Source organism: Zerene cesonia, chromosome 3 (assembly GCF_012273895.1).
Source record: "Zerene cesonia ecotype Mississippi chromosome 3, Zerene_cesonia_1.1, whole genome shotgun sequence".
In the NCBI taxonomy this organism is placed as follows: domain Eukaryota; kingdom Metazoa; phylum Arthropoda; class Insecta; order Lepidoptera; family Pieridae; genus Zerene; species Zerene cesonia.
Genome location: NC_052104.1, coordinates 6756325 through 6780326, shown reverse-complemented (window position 1 = coordinate 6780326; position 24002 = coordinate 6756325). Strand labels below are relative to the sequence as shown.

The 24002-nt window shown below is 31.1% G+C and overlaps 1 protein-coding gene across 1 annotated transcript; it reads right to left on the bottom strand.

The window, feature by feature from the left end:
• Positions 1-274: 274 nt before the first annotated feature.
• LOC119837711 (insulin-like growth factor-binding protein 7) lies at positions 275-22438 on the bottom strand. Its single transcript, XM_038363445.1, has 3 exons — positions 22302-22438; positions 4379-4595; positions 275-572 (listed from the first exon to the last, which is right to left on the bottom strand). Exons 2-3 carry the CDS (start codon positions 4522-4524, stop codon positions 419-421), a joined length of 300 nt encoding a protein of 99 aa, XP_038219373.1. The 5' UTR covers positions 4525-4595; positions 22302-22438; the 3' UTR covers positions 275-418.
• Positions 22439-24002: the final 1564 nt, after the last annotated feature.

The following is a 24002-nucleotide window of genomic DNA, read 5'->3' as shown; positions in this document are numbered from 1 at the left end:
ACCAGTATGACCCCTGTTACGGATAGCGTCACACAACAATGATTTATTTTCCGTTGTGATTCATTTTCATAAGTAATTACTGCGGCATTGTGCCTCTGGAAACATATTACAATTAAGTAAATACCTTCTTAAAACATTTTTGTTTTACATTTTAAAAACACGTACGAAATTTATTAATGTTTAAGGCAATTGTACAGTTTAAATGAACAAAAAACTACAAATGTTATATTCAACAACCGTATATCCGTATAATCATGATATTGAGAGTTAATTTTTTTTACAATACAAATGCATGTAAGTACTGCTTATAACACAAGCTGTCTGAAGTAAGCGAGCAATGTAGATGAGCCATTACTGGTCCTTCGTTTACAACATTTAAAGATATGTCTTATCATTTCTGTACACGTATATCACACGGCTATACATCTTCGTCGTCATCGTCTTCTATTTCACCTTTTTTCCCCTTTTTTATAGGAGCACATAAACCATTTTTACATCTCAGTCCAGGTTCACATGTGCCTTGGAAACCACCACAATGCTCACCAACAGTCCTTGCACACACTTGACAGCATCTGTTGGAAATACGAAACGTATGAATCACTCATATGTGAGGTTTTAAATAAGGTACCCTTTAGAAAATTTTATTTTAATGGTTGTGCGGACTTAAATGTCCTAGAGTACTTGTTTCGTTAGTATACTATTACGCAATTCATTCACTAGTAATTTTTTTGTTATAAGTGACCAAATTAAGATAAAATAAATTCCGAGATAAATGTAAGACAATCTAGTGTGAATATTAACTAATGTGATGGCTGAACTTCAGTAAACTTTATTTGATAACATAAATACAATTTAATAGCACTGTTTAGTTGGAAGTCGATTTTATTATTATATTAATATAAAAAAAATCATAAAAAAGCCTTTTTTTTTAAGGATACAAACTACTCGTAGCTCTCATCTCTCTCAACTCTCTCTCATCTCATCTCACTCTGTAGCTCATTCCTGATTTCCTTCTATATTATTTTATTTGTAATATAAAAATAATAACTCGTGTGTAGTAATAGAAAGTCCCAGAGTATAAATACTTTATTCAACTAAGCCCTGATACAGGGAAGTTCTTAATGTAATTGCATTCACAACTCCATTCAAGTTCAAAAACTTTCAGTCGTGACCGCTGACTGAGTTGATAACGAAAACTTTACAATCGTTTGAAAAGAATCTATGTAATTACCTACTCTTTTTCTTTTAACACCATAAATATAAAAATAGAGAAGAGTAACTCAGTTAAGGAAATCGACTGTTGTTTTTCCGTTTTTTTTTATACTTGTCCATGGTTTATTATTATTAAACATAGAATCGCACTAATGTCCCGGGCGGAGGGGGGACTCAACAATTTCTTATCAAGCACAAAAATAATCACGCGAATCGGCTGAAAACCAATGGGAGTTATTAACAACACCAACAAATAAAATGCAGTTGAATTAATAACCATTTCGCTTTTGGGAAAATCAGTTAAAAAGTTAAACTATTGTATATGTAATAGTAATAATTGTAGGTCAACATTTCCATACGTAAATCTCCTCCATAAATGCTAATCCATACGTAAGGGCAAAAATTCCACTATTGCGTGAATGTTTGTCTACAACATCATTTTGTTTTTGTATGCTGTTAATGGTATGTAAATGTGGATTGCAACTTCTCGATTTATCAAAATCTCTATATATTAAAATTCTCGTGTCTTAATTTTAGTTACTATACTCCTCCGAAACGGCAGGACTGATTTTCATATAATTTTGTGTGCATTTCGGGTAGGTCTGACAATCGGCATTACAGAACTTAGTAGTACAGAAAAACGTTTGCCGGGTTAGCACAGCAGTATGACGTTTAGTATATATATATATACATTGTAGTTCATAATACTTCTACGGGATTGCTTTGTAATACCATCTAATCAATAAAGCGACCTTACTCCTCAAATTATGTTAATAGTTGTAGTAACAAGCTGTAATTTGTTTTTCAACCAACTGCTTCCATTAGCCAGTTGTGCGTATTATAGTTGATTTCTATTAAATTCAGCCCCTATTAGGTACTTATCAACCTATTAATTACTCAGTTTAATAAAAACTGTAATACACAATGCTACACAATGCTATCGAATACAATACAACTCACGTTTTAATAGCATACTTACCAACTATTCACTATTTTTACATTCCTCTTATGATCTAATTAAAAATATGATAACATAAAATGTAATTTTAAATGGATTTTTACCGACTATCTACGAATCGATACACAGGTACAATCAAACTCCTGTTTTTAACATATTTTTATTTGATTACATTGCGTGCGTTTAATATCATTCCAAACCTATATCAATAGTGAGTAACCACGCTAAAGCTTTGATAACATAAAGCGTAGCGAGTTAGTAACTTATATAATTGTATTAAGCGCTGCCTCTATTCAAGTTCAAGTTAACTTCATCCAGGGCAACCACTACGAACTAATAACATCATCTACTCTGTTCTCGTCGGAATAATCTACCAGAACACGCTCATACGAAAATACGGCTTGTAAGCGCATAGCCCCTCGCCCTGACTCTGCCTTTCGCTGTCGATATCGTGAGTCACGTACAATACCGCGCTGGCGAGGCTAAATAAGTTTGAAAGAAATTAAGGATGCTCACAAAAGCGAGTCAGTATTTCATGCCAGCTTATCACCTTTTTATTGTACAAGCTCGGACATATATGGAAGACTTATATGGACTCGGACATATATGGAAGGGCTTGCAGCACTTGTAGTATGAAGTACTCCCCAGTATCAGTTACTTCCATTTGACCATCTTCAGTGTGGTGCTTGGAATTGTCGCCCTATCTGAACTCACGGATTGGCTTGACCTTGACTTTTTTATGTCATAGTCGACAACGGAGCTAGTGGGTCACCTAATGGTAAGCGATAACCGCCCATGCATATTTGTAGTGGCGTAAGGTCACGCGGGTCTTCTGTGGGGGTATGGTACTTCCTCGGTGCGAGCTGGCTCAATTCGTGCCCAAGCGTCCTCGACTACCTCATACAGACTTGGCTTCACTACGCTACACTACTATAACACTTATAATGCTTTGAACAATGTATCTGAACATTTAGTTAATAAATACATAAAATGAATTTACAAGTATTATATGGTTCAATTGATAAACTATGTTCAGTAGAATCGGCTATCCATTAAACCTATTTCGGCCACCAATAATCACAGTAACACACACCTTATTTCTTTTGTAATATCTTTTATCCTCAGATTCATGCCCTTGTAAAGTAATATTTGTTTAGGTTTATAACAAACATACTATGTTTACTCGTAAGATAATACATTGTTGCTTTGTAATTATCTGTTAAAGAAAATCACAAACAAAATACGTTACACAAAGTGAAATAACCGAGATTACTAGGGAATTATTTTTAAAATATGAATGATTTTACTTTCATACTTGGATTAATCTCTTCAAATTATTATATTGGATAAAAACATTTTATATCCAACTTGTTGATGTATAAACGAAATGAAAAAATATTTTTTTATAAATTTAGCTTAGTTCTTTACTAGGTTAGTTGAATTGTATACGTAATAAATTTTTAGAATAGAATAAAGTTTAGTAAGAAATTATCACTAGCTGGATAGTTTTTTATGAAATTCTGCGTATGATTGATTTCATATTGTATATAATATCATTTAGAAATATTTTTGTCAAGAAAACAAAAAACGATGCACTGACTCTTAAAAATCTGCTATATTAAATCGTATGTTTTACTTTATACTTTGTCATGTAAAAATAGAATATATCTATAAGACTTTATGATAATATAGAATATAGCTGTAAAGTACCAGTCCCCTAACAACATACAATTTGGGATGGCTGTACATAATATCGAATACATTTCACGCCTCTCGATTTCGTTACATCAAAGCTAACAGAAATAGAATTTTAAAAGCAATAAAAATACATAAAATTTAATCATGGACTTTTTCCTGAAACTTGTTTTCAGAGGGAATCGAATACGGTTCGGCACAAATTGGGTCAGCTCGCACCGGGGATGGTACCACACTACCACAGGAAGTTTACGTGAAATGTAGCATGTGATTGCTACTGCGCACTAAGCTGCTTGTGCAAGCTACTAATATTGCTACCAATCACTGGAATATTGTTTTTTTTTTATGTTTGGTCAGATTCTTTCCTCAATTTCTCGCCAAATAATTTTGAATCATAACCTAGTATTATTACTAGAGCAACAACATATCAGCAGGGATCCCACAGAACCATCATACATCCTATTGCCAATTCATTTTGAAACTTAACTAGCTAGAAATAGAGCATCCTCTCACCTGCAGGGGTCCCACACAACCATCCCCAAGCCGGGGCACCCGCTCGGCCCCAGCACCTCGCACTCGCGCGGATTGCATACACAGTTGTACCCCCGCACCGCCCCCACCGCCACCAGCAGAGCGACCATCGCCAACCACCTATTCATACTGTCATCACATTACGCGTCACTTATCGTCCTTATGCTTTTGTAATTGTCCATTTCAATTCGGGTACGACCTGAAACAAATGAAATGGTTTTAAAATCTATGCCTTATAACACACAACCAAATATACTACTCTTATGAATAAAAACATAAAAGGCTAACCTGTTTATTTTAATATTGCTTAAAATTGAGTTCTCCACAAAAAGTAAAACAAACGTTTAGTACTAATCGAATAAAAACATGATCGCTTGGATTGTTCTATAATAATAATTGTACACTTAAAAACAATGAATAAATTAAATAACAAACCCATTACAATATTTGATAAGCTAAAAAACATGTTGTTCTTCTGAAGAGTCGACTTTATAAGAATTATTAAGATTTGAATGTAATAAAATTCCTAAATATTCTAGGTCAATTTCAAAGAAAAAATTACTCGTCGTTTTTAATGTTTATTTTACATTCAAAGAAATATCATAAGCTGGTAAATATTTAGTCTGCTTTCTCTTCAAGGCCAAATATATAAATTATGTTGAGTTTTAATTTGCAAATAATAATTATTAGTTCTTTTCAAATCAACATTATTTTTTTGTGTCGAGTTTGCAAAATGGACTAACTAGTAACCATTAAAACTAAATAAGAATTAATCATTAAAAATTCCTTTGAGATGTTCTACTTAAAGCAAATTATACATGAAGAATTGATTGGACTGATCTGTAAATTCGATTTTAGGTATATTTATATTTTATATTTTATAAAAAGTTTTATAAAATTTTCATATGTATTCGTTGTTGGAAATGCTTTACATATAAATAAATAAATAGGTGGAAGTTTGTCCATTCGGCACTAATTGATCCAGCTCGCTTCGGGCAAGGTACCACCCCCCCATTAACATTTAAAAATTACTGCGGGTAACCGGTCCAATGATTCGCCTGATGGTAAGCGATCACCACAGCTCATGTACATTTGGGAAGGGAGGCCTTTTGCAAATGCACTGCCCGCTTTTAATACGTGAAGAAGAGATATGGAGAATAAAGTAATGGACTGGGAAAGGTGAAGAAAAGGATACGGGCCTCCTGCTCCCCCATGAAATGAAACAATAGCATTCATGGGCTAGTGTGGAAAGGTGTCCGCTATGACATAAAAAATCTTGGAAGTCGATTAAAAACAATACATTTCTTATACCCATATGAGACTACATATTTATTTATGTTAAGTAATTGTAAATAACTTGGATTAAATATAAAGTAGTCTTACTTGTAATAAATCAAGAAAGAAGTACACATATTTACTACCGTCGGCACACGCTAAAAACTCGCATCTTCAGATAATAGAACGTTACAATGTAAATTATGTAGTCGAGAACTGAACTTGTGTAAAATATGCAAATTAAAAATTCCTAGCTGAAATGTTTTTCGCAGTGTTGTTTATTGTTTGTTGTAACACGCCAACGCTGCCCACTACGCTACAATGAGCTCAAAGAATTATGATCGGCATTCCTTTTTTTCCATACATGTTCCCGGCAACTTCAAGTTTTGGTCGATTTTAGACAATTTTTACAACCAGTAGGTACGAATATGTTTTGTTGCGGAATTTAAAGAATTCGTTGGTATTCGCTTTTAGACACTGACTATTTCTGTATTTGTTACGCTGCCTGTTAATATGAATTTCTCATAGTGATAATGAGCAGATTATTTGAAGGTTGGTGAAGCTAAGATAAATTCTATTATGTGTTGGCACTACTAAAAGTTTAAACGATTTTACATGAAAAAAATTGCAGTACAAAAGATATCCTACAATGATTGACATTATCTTTTTCTACAACAATCTAGATATTATTTCAGAACTTGCAACATTTTTACACATCCTGTATTAATATTAGATATTTTTTTTTCCATTAAAATGTTCTATGGCTTCTAAGGGCTGCGTTAAAAAATCATCCAGATCGATTTCAAAAAGGGTATTAAGGTCAATTGAGAATAATTAATTACTTTCCAGATTCTTTTGAATTCGAACATTTGAAAACACACTTATTGAATGGTGATACAGCCTCCACGAGTTCAAAAGGTTTTCCCTCGAAGGGATATTTAATACGTACTGTATTTGTTAATGAAAACATCCTCAATTTGAAATTATAATTTGGTAGGTATGATTTTCAGCAGAAATTTCGCAACTAAGTAATTATATCACAAGATGTATAGAATTTAAAAGTATGAATACAGTGATTCATTGAATTATGGTTATATTTATATATAATTCTTGTCTCACAATGTTACTTACCATCCTCCGAAACCGGTAGGTATGAAAATCGGCCAAAGTCTATTTTTCATATCCCTAAATGATAAGAGTTAGACACAACAGCGATTGCCGGGTCAGCTAGCAGTTTATAAAAATACTAATAAGTTCAAATATTGTCTCTTGAGTTATAATAATGAATTTCAAACGAAATCACGTAAACAACTAGTATGTGTTTAGCGTGGAATGAATCAAAATGTTAAAGAACCGAAACAAGATGATAGTACAATTGAAGAAAAAAGAACACTTATTTATCTAACGAAATTGTATTTCTCGTTTCCCGTTATATCATCATTTGTGAGATAATAATTCTGACGTAGCAAAATCAAAAGCTGTTAATGAGATATTTCTATCTAATAGAATATTTCATATCAGATCCATTATATCGCACTTGGACCATTAATGTCCATGATATCGATCTTTAATGACTATATCTGAACGTAATCAGGTCGCATTGGTTGCAGTAATGACGAAGCTCAATTAACAAATGGGTGAGACGATAAATAATTGCCGAATTATTCACTAACTCAATATGTTAATACTTAATTGGGGGCCTATCATGTACTAAGGAATGGAAAATTATAGGATCACTGCAGGGTTTGGGGAAATAGCATATTGAAGAATTTAATCATCGACAAAGTGACCGACCCGGTTTTGAACGTGGTACATGTAGATGTAAGTAAATGTATGGAACTCAGAGATCACGTATCTAGATGTGAAATTATTTTTTTTTTTTACTTCTTTAGAATTGTTGTGATTTCAAACCTGATGCAACGGAAAAAACGACAGGTAAGAGACACAAATACAAAAATGTGTAGAATGAAGCCGGCAAAAAATAAGACAGAAATATATATACTATATTCATCTCATTCTTTTGTCAATTTACTGAAGTTTCACTTCTATCGTGTGTGAATCACACACACACCTATTATTTATAAATCCGTCCCGTAAAAGTAGGTTCTATAGGTAGGTTAATACTGCAAATTTTCCCTTGTACTTTGTATAAAACACTTTTTTGGGGCATAAAACTTAAAATATATTTGAGCATTAGCTTTGACTAGATTTAACTAAGACACCAGATTTTAAAATGCGCCTGGACTGCCCTTGTTTACGACCCTTATGACCATATGACCCTCAGACCGGTGAATATACGTCTAATATTTCAAAGATATAAGAATAAAATATAAGAATAAATCGGCTAAGCCATTTCCGAGGACAAATAAAACTTCCATGGCAACATTGTAAAATGAGAATTCTATTTCTTAGAAGATATGTGTATTTTATGATTTGCGTTATTCTAAGGATTTGTGTTTAATTTAATCCAACTGCTATAAGTCGTATGCAGGAATTAAAATAGTTTTTTATTCAGTTAAATGTTGAATCACTTTATAACTAGCCAGTAGTATTTGCATGCCCACTAAATCAACATTCAAAATCAGACAACATAATATATTATAAATGTTGTTTATAACATTTATAATATATTTATAATATATAGTATGCTAGCTTTGAATGTATACTAATATTATGAGGAGGTAATTCATAAATCTCAGTATCTATTGAACTGGTTTTAAGAATTCTTTTACCAATAGAACGCCGCGTATCTGTTAGTGTTATGGGTAATATTTTATTTTATTTTTAGCCCGGGTCGACACAGGCGTAACCGGAACGCGCTGCTAACAAAACACATAGCATAGAAATATTGACTTAGATTCCTAATAATATGTAGCCTTTATCTCTTAGAATATTTTCCGTAGATTAAACATATATTATCTATCTACATAGTCAACAGTTGTTAATCGAATCACTCCACTAAATAGTTCAGCATTCAGAACAATGGAACACTCAGAATATTGGTGAATAATGTAGGTAATAGTTCTCGTAATAGTCTCGACTTTAAATGTTCTATCGAGTCTTTGGTTAAACTGAATGTAAGAGGATTACAAGTATAGTGTTTCAATTTAGCAAAAGAGCTGTGTTTAAGCTCAAATTATTATATGACGAAATTATATAATAATATCTTTGCCTGTGTATTATGACGACTCGAACATAATACACAGGCAAAGATATTATTATATAATTTCGTCAAATAATACGACGACGACGAATTTATGTCTGAATTTGAGAGAAAAACAGCTTCTATAATTAATGTGTAAAAGAGAAATATCGATGTGTTTACGATAAAACTTAAATAAGTTCTTAAAAATCAATAAGATTTCAAAATTGTCAAGATGATGACTGAAAATCTCTTGCAGTAGGTACCTTCTTACGCTTTATTAATATGTTTCGTTATAACATATTGTGTGTAAGTATATGCCCAAAAATATTTCATAATATTTTATTGACATAATTGAAGATTCAATTTTAAATCATAAAATACAGATTTCTCACATTTAAATATACTTTTTTACTTATACTACACATCAAAACGTAAAACAAAATTCATTCTAAAAAAATAAGACAATCTTTCTATCCGATTGAAATCCGCAAATCAGAGAGAAACATAAGTGATGTTTCGAAGGCACGAAGCTACCCTTAGCGTTGGCAAAAGAACATAAGGACAAAATCAATAGAAAGAGTAAATCTATTGAGATTTGCCTCTTATCTTGTTTTTGATCTAATTTAATTCGGTGACATTTATTTCTATGTTAGAAAATGTATATTATTAATACTAACATAGGATTTATATTTCCTAATCTAAGCCCGGACACATTGTTTTATTAAAAAAAATACATTTATTTATTACGACGAGTAGCAGGCCTACAATACAAGCTGTCTTAGCGTAAGTCTGCAGTTTATGTATTATTCATTTTTTATTTTTATTTTATTCGCTTTTTTTAATGTAATCATATCATAACGATAGTATTCTTATAATGTTAACGATAGTATTCTTATAAACTTAAAAGTATTTTATTTTTAATTAATTCGGTAAATATAGTGAAATCATAATTATAAGAAATTAAAATAAAAGAAACGAGCTACCTTACTCGCAAATAACATTTTCAAACTACACCAATACACAGTGAATTGAAAATACAAAAGAAAAAGGGTCGAAAATATTCCTTTGAAAGGCAAAAACTCAATCTACTTATGAAAATAGCGATTTACAAATAGTGATGAAAGAACTTATAGATTTTGCAACATCGTAAAACACAGCTTTCTCTTTATTCAACCTCAACAAAGAATTAATCTCGTGTTGCTTGATTGGGTTCAATAAGATCTTATTACAAAGAAGGAGGTAGACGTAGACATTTCGATCTTACTGATTCTTAATGTAATTACTTTAGAAAGAACACGAATATTTTTATTACATCTTGCTGATTACCAAGACATAATTCGATTAGAAAGCGAGCTAAAAAAATTATATTATACATACCTTCAGGCTTAATTCAATTAATTCTTATCCTATTGAATAAATAAAGCTTTACAAATCAATAATTTCTGTAAAAAATATACGGAATATACCTTATATTTAACCATTTTTAGAAGATTGATATAGTATTATCATAGTTTACTAGCCCTAACGCGCGTCTTTATATAGTTATACCCAAAGATATGGGATATCAGTCACGTAGCATCAAAACCAAACACTGCAAGTTGTTCGGCGAACTTATATATCATTATTTACAATGAACCAAGTCTCTAATCCGCATAATGGGCTCCGCAAATTGCTGATAGAGGAACTTGTTCTATAACAAATAGGCACAATTTGTTAGTTCGAACGTTGAACGCGTAAATTGGCCGACTCTGACCTATTTTGTAGAATAATATTAATGAGCCTTATCTTTGATGTTGCTCGTCTTAATTTTTTAGAGTGTAATTATTATATTAAATAATTTTTACTTGAAAAGTATGAAATCATTAATTTACGCAAGGGGAAAGTTAGCATAATATATAATATATGAAGGTGACCATTCCTTAGTAGCTAGCAAAAAAATGGATCATGATATTTGGTCTTAAAGGTATTTAATAAATTATTGTTTTTAACGTGAAGTGAAATAAAAATAAAACAGCATAGCTCTGGAAAAAACTACGCTGTTATGCTTTGTGTAGCAATAATAAACCTGGATAGAACATAATAATTTACATTTCAACAGAATTTAAATGCCTTCAGGCAGTTCAACTCACATCAACATGTTTTGAAAACAAAAAGCGCATGTTGTAAATAGTATATATGCTCATATAAATTCTGGTAATAAATGGCATCTGTTACTGACTTTAGTAGCTTTGCCTTTGAAAATTTGTATTGAAATTACCAAACGCTTTATATATTTGTTCGCGAAGTAATTAAACAATGTTTCCGTTAATAATTAGGCCAAAACGAAACAAAGTTGGTAATTAATTCGAAGTAACTTTAACCTTATTATTAAACGGAATACCTAGGAAATTGAAGAGCAATTATGCTTTAACACAAGCTTAAGTTTGTCTTTTCAACATCGAGTTTAACAATATTAAAGGGATGTTGGTCTTTTGAAATCAATTTCACATGAAGCCATGAAAGTGTTGATCATAATTGATGTTCGGCAGTTTTACAATTAATTTCATGTATAAGGTTATTATGAAGTGTTAATATTGCTAAAAACTTCAACTGAAACATCCATTTAACTAGACTTAATAACGCTGAAAGATAACCAAAAGATTTCACTTGGTTATAACACCATAACCGGTTTTATCGTGCTTATTTTTTACACCTACGCTTTAAAAAGCTGTAGAGAAATTACATAAAATTTTATTGGATATAACAGTAATTTGTAATAAATATTAAAATACCAAACCCTTATTTACCACCGGGGCGTTTTGTTATGGCATGCTTTAAAGCGTTAGAAAGGTTTTTATCAGAGTTTTACTGCAATTTTCAATTATTAACTACTAATTGCATGTAATTATTATGTTAAATGTCTTCAAGTTTGTTTAAAAATTGACCTATTATTTCCTCACATCAACTTTTATCGTTAGACTAAATCAACCAATCTTAATAAGTATGTAAATATATATCATACAAATAATGTTAAAAATTAAGACAATTTTACAACAAAATATAGTTTTTAATAGTGTATTGACCTGCTAGTTTATGCTAAAACAATTAATAAATAACCTCATACTTTAGTTTAAACAACTTTTGTTCTGGGTGACAGTATTATGTTTTAAAATTGAAGAAAAAGACAAATGTTTTGTTTTTTACATTTGCCCATTTTTTCAATTTTGTAAAATAATACACATTGCCAATGTAGGTATTTAAACTCAGGTCGACAAAATGGGTGCTTTTCGTATATGAAAATCATTCGATATAACGATATTATTTGAAATGATTGAACATGTCAGTGATGTGAGTTCATTGTTATTGAATAATTTCTTGGAATAAACCACGTTTAGATATTTATTCTGGTATCGAAGTTTTATTTCATTGTTACAAAAATTTGTATCATTATTACAAAAATTTAAAGGTATAACATAAATCAAATTGTGGCGCTTTAAACAGCTGTTGAAATAACTTAAAACTTTCAGTGAACCATACCAAAGCAATAACCATATTTATTAATCTGACTGATAAATGAATTCACACGCAAATTTGATTTTTAACAGTAAAACAGGCGATTTTGGAATCAAAAGAAAAGTAAAGTAAATAAATTTATATTCCATTTTTATTTACTTTTCTAACTCAACAAAGCTACTAACGTACATTACTCAACAGGTCATTTAATTCAAACCCTTATTTGTTAAGCGATAAGATTCAATATTTTTAATCCTTATTAGTAAAATTGTTTCGGTACAAGCTAATTTCGCAAATAAATTTCCCAGCTCCATTCGTCTCACCAGCGGATTAATGGATTAAGGTGAAAACCTATTTAATTAATTTGTTATTTAATTTTATGAACGGTATTAGGCTATCTATTTTAATTAAGAGTTTTAATCGAAGTTATAGCTGTTATCGAATAGATTTTAACTAAACTGTAATTGCAATAGTTGAACTAGATAAAAGTTCTTAACAAAATCTTGTATTGGTGTGGTTTTTCATTTTAATGTTTATGTTAGTGTGTAACTCTGATTAAAAATCGGTTGAGTAGTATAGGAGTCTATCGCGAACAAATAAAGTGACACGAAATTTATATATATTAAGATATATAAGTCATTTTTAAATATATATTAAATATAATAACAATTATAATTCACACTTATTCAATATTGATGGACATCAATAGTTGTTTAAATTATATCTGTTATAATTTTTGTGCAAAACAGTTTTATATGAACACAATATAATTTGCAAATTAGTTCTGTATAGTTAATGTAATATGATGAAGACGATTTTTTAAAGAATAGTACAAAAAGAAGAGATAAAACATTTACGTAGATGCAGTCTAAGATGGAGCGCGCTTCCCTGGAACGTACCTGTTCACTCTACCTTTGAAGATCCCCAGATTATACCCGTCAGGGAACACAGACTCAGCAAGAATATTCCAGTCCATTACGGTTCGAATAAAAAATGAATTATTTATATTTGTGTTTGATATGTTATTATTTAATTGTAAGCTGTACTAAAAAATAATGCTGTGTAACTTCATCGATAATCAGTTATAAAATATCTAAACAGTAAACAAAAAAGCATCCTTATATACATGAATTTAAGCCCAAAGTTTTTGCAGTACTCTGTGCAAGCGAACTGATTTATAAAAAAATAGGTTACATAAATTGTAGACACGTTATTGGCACTGGAATAGCCTATTTTACATTCGCAATGCAGATATCCAACTAGTATAAAATAAATAACAATACAGTATCAATATATTTCACTCTTATTGATTAAAAAAAGAGATAATACATTCAAAAGAAAAAAAAATTAAATATATTATACTTATATATTCATCACCCTTTAAATACAAAATAAATTCAAATTAAAGAGAAAAAATAATAATACAGACACCAAAAAAAGCAATAGGATAAAGCCCAGGGCGTTCTTAACCAAAATATTTCAATCAAATAAATATGACCAATATATCCACGATATACACTCACATTTATATTCGAACGGAGTGAAATCGATGAGCCAACTTATTCATCTAGATACTAGATAGATTCAAAATAGGTAACCTGAGAATAGCTAACTAAATAACCTGGGACCTGTCACATAGATGCGTCCGTTTCTAATTGTTATACCATTTGAATCGCAGAAATGAGGTCAATCGTTTTATAAAAAGTTAATAGCTTTTTATCCAATCGTTGTGTGGTCTAAAGTATTCATTTAGCGATATCGATAAAATGCCTCAAAGAAAACTTCAAACTACAAAAAATAAATACGACACAAAATGTTGTAGAACCGCTTTTCAATGGGGCCCAGTATTTCCAGTATTTACCAAGCTACTGAATATTCTGTCAGTAATTGTTATTTCGGAATCTCTTCTTACTCTCCAGTAATCTCATATAGTGTTATATGAAAATTTAACCTTAATGAGTATGTCGAATTCTTAAGTTACCTACTTGTATAGTGGGGTTACAGTTATAGTGATTGGCTTTCGTTTCTTTCTTTATAAATAAGAGGTTTATAACAAAATTACCAAATATTTACGTACACCTTTGACTGTAATTGAATACTCTTCTTTTCAACTACGCGCTGTTATGTCCATAAATCTAAAACGTCTTAGTTTAATTTATTAATCAATTAGTTAAATCTCAATTGAGATTTATTGAGTCAGATTTGAATGGAATTAAGTTCACATAATATTGCAGAAATCCAATACCTATTTATGAATTTAGAATGACTTTCATATCGAAAAAATTCGGGTTCGCGTCGGTGTTTAGTATATAGGTAATATAATTATTATTAAAGGATCTGGGTCGAGGACAAGAAAGTGGCCGGTCGGCAAACGTTAAAACGTTAATGTTCGCGTTTGTTGTAAAGGTCACAAAGGGGCGGTTAATAATAAATCAGCTTAATCGTGGGTGGGTTATGAGCTGCAATGGACTTGCGAGGGTTTCTCTTAGAAACATTTTTATCGTGTTTCATTAAGGAGCATCATGGGTAATGTATGTGGTAAAATATAAACAAAATATAGTTTAATACGCACTACGCTTCGACCAATAGAGAAATAGTAAAAATGGGATACTTAAATACATTGCGTGTATACTAATATTATAGACGCGAATGACTGAAGATGATCGTTCCATTTTCACAATTTATAATATTATGTATGTTTGTTGCTCTTTCACTCGAGAACCGTTTTGATGACATTTGGCTGTGATACTTATGTATCAGCTACAGAAAAACTTACTTACGAATTTACAACTACGAATTCGCCCTGGGTGTAAAAGCGCAATACAGTTTTAAATTCAATATTATATGCGAGGCACAAATTCGGCCTTCAGTTTTAAGTAAGAAAACAAAAGAAGTTAAGTATATCTTTTTCTGATAATAAAAATCTGAATTATATCAAATTGAAATAATTTTGAAATCCGTTCGAGCGTTATCATTGATGTAGAAAAACAATTATTATAGCCTGCTAACGTTTTGATTTTTCAATAGTATGTATTTTTTAAATCTTACAAAGTCAAGAGGTTTCTAGAACTTAAGAGCGATATCTTAGTGATATTGTCTTGAGTGATCTTCAATCAGATCAGATTTGCAATCCTCATTATGGACTGACGTAGCGATGAACTTTAAATTTTAAGGACAATGTTTGTTAAGTTGAAGGTTAAATAAGAATATTATATCGGTAAAGTAATACACATCATATAAGTAGAAGTATATCATCATCATCATCATCATCATCAGCCCATACACGTTCCCACTGCTGGGACACAGGCCTTTTATGAGGGTTCAGGCCATAATCCACCACGCTGGCCAAGTGCGGGTTGGCAGATGTCACATGTCGTCGAACTTTTGATTCTTGGATATGCCGGTTTCCTCACAATGTTTTCCTTCATCGTTTTAAGCAGTGGTGATGTTATCCACGTGTGCAGATAAATTGAAAAATCAATTTATTCCACGCTCGCCCGGTCTCGAACCCCGACTTATCGATTTTTGAAGTCCGAGGTTCTCACCACTGAGCCACCACTGCTTAAAGACTAAGATGTATATACATCTGTTTTATTGTTATTTAGATTACTTTTTTGTTGTTTGCATATAAACTTGCTTATATCACATTATGATCCTTAATGATGACTATACGGAGAAACAAGGATTCTCATTAGTCAAGCAGTTATATTATCATATGACCGTAATCTAATTTCAGCTTTATTAGTAGTAAATATAAATCGTATGTTTAAACTAACAATCTATTAATTTTAGTATCGATTAAAGTCAATACAAATTTGAATTAGTTAATCACTGACCAATAATATCCTATAAATTTACAAAGCGTTAATTTAAATGCATTATTATTCTATACATTAAATTATGTTTGACGATTTATCATGTGTCGAATTTTGCAACGATTCGCCCGTATTTCACATATTTAATGCTGACTGTAAATAATTTACATCGCAATAATAACCTCGTTTAAAATATTAACTTGGCGTTGGACATTGAAATGTTATTAAAATAAATTGACTGTCACATTCATTTATCACATAATAAATCACATACAGAAATGAAGTAGAAACAACGAAGGCTGCAAATAATTTAATGTGTCATTAAAAAAACATTTTAAATATTCAATTACTCGTTTATTTGAAATGTGTGTATAAATATTTTATGAAATGATTAATTTTCTGTGCACCTACTTACTAGGTTCTCCATGATGAAGTTTCAATATCTAATATGTTGTCTTCAATTATAAGATGGGTACTATCAGTAAGTAGGTATCGTAGATTTTTAGATATTGACTTTAGTATTACTATCTAGGTAGCACCCGCTGGTGTTTGTTTAATAATTTTTATATGTGGTATAGATTTATATTAACCAGTTTTTAACCTATGACTATATATGGTATACATTCAACTGTGAAAATATTCGGATCCAGTTCATCGGTCCAGTTTTTTCAAGATTAGCGCATTCAAATAAGCAAAAACAAAAACTCTTCAGTATTATATTAGATAGAATAGATATGAAAATGGCATAACATTAAAACGTGGAAAGATTTGTATTCTCAAAAACTAAAAAAATTTTTGCTGCATATCGCACTAGGTGGTACGATAGATAACTTATTGCTATGGGTATTTCTTAGTGGGGTAAAAATTTGAGAATTAGGGCAACGTAATAGTAAATAAAATAAAGATTTGCAATATTATACTACGCACAAAGTATATATAGGGTACACACATAGATCTACGGAGAACGTTTTTCAAGATCCATACAAACGCCCAAACAATATAATAACCGAAACCTTCCTATAATTAAACATGGCTCAAATTTTAACTACCCAGTTAAAATGTAAGAGTAATTTGCATGTAAACAGAGTCCTCTAAAAATTCGGTGTATCAAAAAAAGTACGATTTTAACCGTCCGCCCTGCCTCGATGAATATTTCACTTGGGCAAAATACGTAATTCGGAGACCGGCATGTGTTATGCCAACCTGTGTGTTAATATTAAAATATGCAAATCACAGCATTACCATGTTCAACCTTCTTCCATAGCCCGACATGTAAATGCACTCAATATTAAAACGTCGGGGAAATTTGTATGAGTGAAATGTACATCGATATAAGTGATCGATGTTGCCAACATCCAGTATTGCTAACGTTAAAAGCGAAAATTCAGTCTTTGTGAAAAGAGAAATTCCTTTCTTTGTAGCATGCACTCAATAGGTATTTAAAGTACCTACGATGGGGGAGTTCAGCATTATTCTGGAGGTATAGTAAGTGTGGACTTCATACTAATCTGTAGAGGCGTAGTCCGCTCTGAGTGTCGAGATTTGCCTGTTTGAATCATTGATTTTCTCAATTACTATTTGTATACAGAATATATAACGACACTGAATATTTAATACATTTACGACAGCCACTTGGCCGAATTCTGACCACGGCACAAATACAATGACTACTAACACGGCATTGAGTGAAAATAGGCATTTAAAAACAACTATGTACCGAGTAATGGAATGGAAATTATTACCCATATGAATGATGCTTGTATAACAATAAAATTAAATTACAGCGAGGTACTTGATATATGAATATAATTGAGAAATTATATAGTGTTCTTATAAAGTACTCCTAACAAAGCTTCTTAGAAGTGGCTGTGACTTACACGTAAGACACGCTAATTTAAATTAATTTGTAGTTTTGTGAATAGAATTTAGAATTATATAGTATTCTAGAGTAACATTCAACAACAACGTCTAGTGTAACTACGCTCTTCATATGATACTTTATAATGTAACTAATATTTTTTACTTATTATGAACGCTACATAGTAAGTTCACGTTAAAATTCTCTATGATGTCAAGTTCAAAATACTATTCTTAATTTGTAAGTAAAGAATACTAGACTAGGTGACGCCGCATCTTAATTACTGATAGTAGGGGAGCCCGAGATGCTAAATGTGTATTTACTCGAGCGTTTCAGAAACCTATTGGAATTCGCAAATTATACGATAGCAAGAAAAAAAGTCCTATAGTGTTTTCAATTTTAGCGGTGGAAAAAGGTTTTTGATTTTTTTTTTTTTGTAAAAGAAAAACGGGGCTGTGGAAATACTCAAGCACGTGAGATTTTGATATTTTAAATGCATTGGCATATCACTGAAATAAAATATAACTTATTCTTACGATTTATGTGGTAATTTCGTGGCTACAAATAAAAGGTAAAATATAAAAATATATGACTCGAGCGCGTCAGATAAAGATATTACGGGTTATTTACAACATAAAAAATCCATATTTCGCTAATCTGACAATTTGAGCGTAACCTTAAAGAATTATCGATATTTTTAAATTTTCTGCGGCTCCTGCGAGCGCACCCACCAGTATTAACTGCTCATACTTTCTGGAGGTACTTAGTAATAGGTAAGGTACGTTCCCTTATAATAATCTGACGCGCTCGAGTAAATCCCAAAATCCCCTCTTGGGCTCCCCTACTATGACAAATTATAGATAAGATTCCCTCATTGGACCATTTAAAATTATTATTGTATAGGAAGGAATTCGATGTAGCCGTTTTGACAATCAGTTTAAATAAACAGTAGATATATTATATGGAAATATATACATAGATAGTTACTGCAATCAAGTTATATTGATTTATTGTCCCATGCGTCTTGTGTGCAACAGTAGGTAATTCATATAAACATATAAGTATATAAATACAATAGAAGTTGTCAGTTTGACTTCACAAAAAAGCAAAACGCTATTTATTTGTATATGTTGAAATACAAACATTTCCCATTAATGTTTAATCACTGATATTATAAATGTGAACGTTTGTTTCTCTGGATGTTTGTCCGTCAATCACGCCGATACTGCTGAACAGATTTTGACGAAATTTGTTATACAGACAGGATTTGAGCTGACTTGGATGATAGTATTTTTATCCCGATCAGGAATTTTAATATCCGGGCGGAGCCGGGACGGGTGTCTAGTTGTTCCTAGTAATATGTCAAATGTGATCATTAATATAATTAATCAATGTAAATTTATCTATCTAAACATTTCATGCGGTCAAATTCGAACTGATACCGATTGTCATAACAATACCGAAACAATATTATCAGTAAACAAACCAAATGCATATCATTTGGAATTGATTGTATTTATTATATATGTTATAATTATATACACCAGGCAATATATTAATAGTCTGGTTTAAAAAAACAGTACCTGGATGACCGCTTTGCTCGGTATTTTTTTTTTTTTTATTCGCCAAAAATACTTTTATTATTCGCCAATAGATGTCAGGAAGAGTCATAATAAATTTGGACTACTAAAACGCCTCCTATTTGTTAAAAAAGTAAGTTTAAGTCGATAAAACACGAACATGACATTTTCTAAAAAAGATTCCTAGCCAGATCGATTTTTCGACCCCTTATATACTAAGTTTCATGAAAATCGTTGAAGCCGATTCCGAGATTCCAATTATATATATATACAAGAATTGCTTGTTTAAAAGTATAAGATATCCAAAGAGTGAACGGTATATGAAATTTCATTAAAATCTTGTCTTGTCATTCAGTTTTGCCGTTTTCTATGTCAAAGCTGACAACAGAGCCAGTTGGTCGCCTGATAGTATACCTACAGTATGAAGGGATGGGGAATTGATAACGGGAATGAAACGGTGGTCTGGATGGGTGAGCAAAACTACATGAGCCTTTATTAAGAGTCGTAAATGTTGGATCAATGGAAATAATTAAAATATTTTAAGCAATTGTCTCGTATAATTTAAGACAACCGTACAAATTAATATTCGCCCAATTTACTGGACGAGCTTAAATAATATTCCATTTTATTTATAATAGAACAATTACTAAATATATCTACAATTACTTTATACCAGGCCAGTTATGATTTACAAAAACAAAACAAAGCAGACCGCTAATAGTATTAAAAAAATAATAAAATATTATCTTATCAAGATTCCAAAAACAAATCGAAAAACGTTTTACGTTACACGAAACTGTTTTCCAAAGTGTCCGCGACGACCATTTGCTCAATTAACAGATATAGAACAAACGTACCGTAATATGTCAGACTGGGAAACTATTAAGCCTCACCACAAAACTCGAGTTGGGCAAAGTTTATTCCGGGTCTCTTTAGACCTTCACGTGTTATATGATTATTTCCTTTATGAAGACAAGATATTTCATGGTCCACAATTTAATAAATGATAATGATAATAATTGGCACAGGAAAAGTTGTACAAAGATTCAATTGCTACGACTGCAAATTATTCTTGAAATGATTTAATAATTGTATGAATCAGCTCCTCAAAAGCTTAAAAAATTAAAACCTATATAAGACATAAAATATTGAGGTATCTGTTCGTCAAAATATGTCATAAGTTCTTAACAAATTTCACAGTGTTCATTTAATACCTAGGTGCTATTTATTGAAAAGTTATAATAATAAGCTTCATTCTTATGACATAAATTTATATAAACAATAAGTCTAGGGCTTGTGGTCGCTTTTTATAAAATTTAAGTTCTATAATTTTCACAAAACGTTTCCAAACACAAAGGGGATTTTGAATTTGCCTGTATTTTTTTGGTTTTGTTACTTGTAATCTAGGTTTTCATTTTTTCTTTCTTTCTTTCTTTCTAATTATTTCAGATAAACGTACACTGTAACCAAATATCGCCTAACATTCTAAACATAATAATTCTCATTCTAAATTTCAAAAACATGATATAAAATATGAATAAATCCTTAAATCAAGCGTAGATTACGAAATTGTATTTTCATTCCAAAGTTGGAGAATGAATTCAAAATAATTAAATGGATCGAAAATCCACAAACCTTTAAAAAAAACTCATCAATTTGAAGTCACAGCGACCACAAAACGACCTTATGACAAAGTTCACTCAAGGGTCCATACCTCAGCTGTTTAATCTTACACAATTTACTGACTCCCTTTTTCTCAGTAAGGTCCAGCTGACAAACTGAAATATTTTATAGTAGAAAATGTTCGTTGAAAATTTTCTGAACATGCTGTCGATAGATCATAATGTTTTATACAGTTTGGCGGTTTCTCATACCTTGTGAAAAGACATAATTATACAAATATTTATATTTCAATCTACATTCATTTTAATTGATTGTGATTTCATATGAAATCTATTTTATTTGATGTGCTGAAATAAGATGTGTATTTATAATATTTGAAATGTTAATCCATCCTACAATTCATTGGGCGTGGATTTTAATTCATGTTGGAAAAAAAAATGTCGGAAACATTTTTTGTTATCAAATCATCCACTGTTTTTTTTTATGATTTGGATCTTGATCTTACAAATACATTCCGTATTTGTAAATATACAAATATAATAAACAATAATATATTATAACAATATATCGAGCAATAAAACAAATATCCACTTAAAATTCATACAAAAGAACGATGAAAAGATAAAAGAGAATGTCTTACTGTAATTCCCAGAAATCCTTTAAAATCCTTTCCAACCTCTCTATCCACTAACCTTTTACCAAACATCATTTAGATTCATTGTGTAAATATTCCGAAGACAACCTTTGTAAATATTGTTTTATTTATACGTCAGTATTACAGGCGGGATTGGATATCCATAAAGAATACACGGGAGCCACTGTATCACCGTAACAGGGCTTCGTTGCAATATTTACGACATCGAAACCCACGCCAAGTAAATAGTAAACGTGAATCCGTATAAAATATTACTCCTTACGGATTTATATGAGGCTGTAATTCAATTCCTGCAAACACGTCGAAAATTCACGCACAATACAAAAAGTGCATAAATTTTATTAAAACTTGCGCTGATAGTTTTTGTAATTAAGCTTTAATTTTCCATTTGTGAAGATATAAAATAAAAGCTCGTGGATAGGTTTTTTGTAATTTTCTAAACTATATGAAAAATCCCTTTACCTTTTCCGATTCACTACATGAGTTCGAGTTCACAAAACAAACACAACGTTATATAATGTTCGCGTACGATCACAAGAGCAGATTATCTGCACCGACGCGTCCGACCACCACAACAACTGGAGGGATACTGTTTCACGTCACGTCAACTCTGGAGCTTAGGACTCAAGAAGAATGGTGTGAAATGCGCAAGTCACGCTTCAACTTACCTACTCCTGAAATTCAAATTGTCATTTATTCGACTTATTATGCAGTGTACACGCAACTCGGAATAAATTTTCGTTCGAGTATAAAATTTACGGTTTGTAAACAACGGGACAATAATGGTTGTGTGTTTTAGATGATTTATTGGCTTACCTTCGATTTAAGAGAATATCGAGATAAAGGACGCGTTGTAGTTAGGGATATAAGTGAATTACATTTTGTAAAAAAGTTTTATTTCATTTTAGCATTTGCGTATTATTTTACAATTTAAAAATAAATATTATAAATGCTCTTTGTAAATAAACAGTGCCCAAAAAATTACAAATTTAAACAAAATCCATATTCTTACAGAAGCCAGACACATTTGCTCCGTAGCACGCCCGAATCTATACATAATAATCATATAAGAGCTTATTTTATTTCGTTTTTAAATTTAATAAAAAATAAACATATTACTTATGTAGGTATGTATATACGTAGTATAAAGTTATATAGCATCAAGTTAATTTTATATCTTGTGTTGAGAAGTATTATATCATTGCTACGTTCGTAGCGTTTCCATTATTTAATAAGACAGCAAGAACGGTAATGCAAAGGAAAATAAAATTACAACAATTTGTTTAGTTTGCAAAAAGTATTCGCTTTGAAGTCAACTCTTGTGTATAAAACAGTTAAATAAAATTTTAGTCTTGAATAAAATATGAGTCGTGAAAATATAATCTTATGAGTATATGTATTTTAATTTAGTATTCATCTATGTAGTTCTTTTAAATGTTATTCCTTGTTGCTAATTTCTATGTATACAATTTATTTGGAAAAGGTCGTTGGGTAAGTACTGGGGCGGTCTATTTTCGCGATATTTCTAAATCAAAACCGACAGCTTTAGGTACTTCTGTCACCTTCGTCTATCATCGTTTAGCGGTCGATATTCCATATTTTCATTAAGGCCTCTCATCATATGAAACAAACATTCTAAAATTCATTGTAATGCAACAAAAATTATGTACAGCTACACAGTACAGCTATGTACATCAAGTCTATCAATTAGCTACTAAGACGGTTTTTTAAGTAAAAAGATTTCGGATAGATTTCACTGTCAGAAACTAGTAATTGCTAAGTTTGTAATAATCGATTTTTTGATAAAAAGCTTTATCTTCTTTATCTATTATGTGCGTGCCTGATGATTGTGAAGACTTAAAGCGTTTGACAAGGTTTTTATCAAGAAATCGGCCCATTACAATCAACGCTGAACATGGAACTAACGTAATGACGACTTAATGGCGGCCATTTCAAATAATTATCTTTACGGAAAAATACATAACGCACATTCCACCTAAGGCTACTTTAAAATTTTATGACGATATTAGAAATTTGTCGATTTGATAAGCTTTTCTTGAATTGTATTAATCCAATCGTTTGATAAAAAGAAATGTGCATAACCATGCATAAACACAAAGGTATATTTATATAAATAAGGTTAATAGATATTTTCTTCATAAT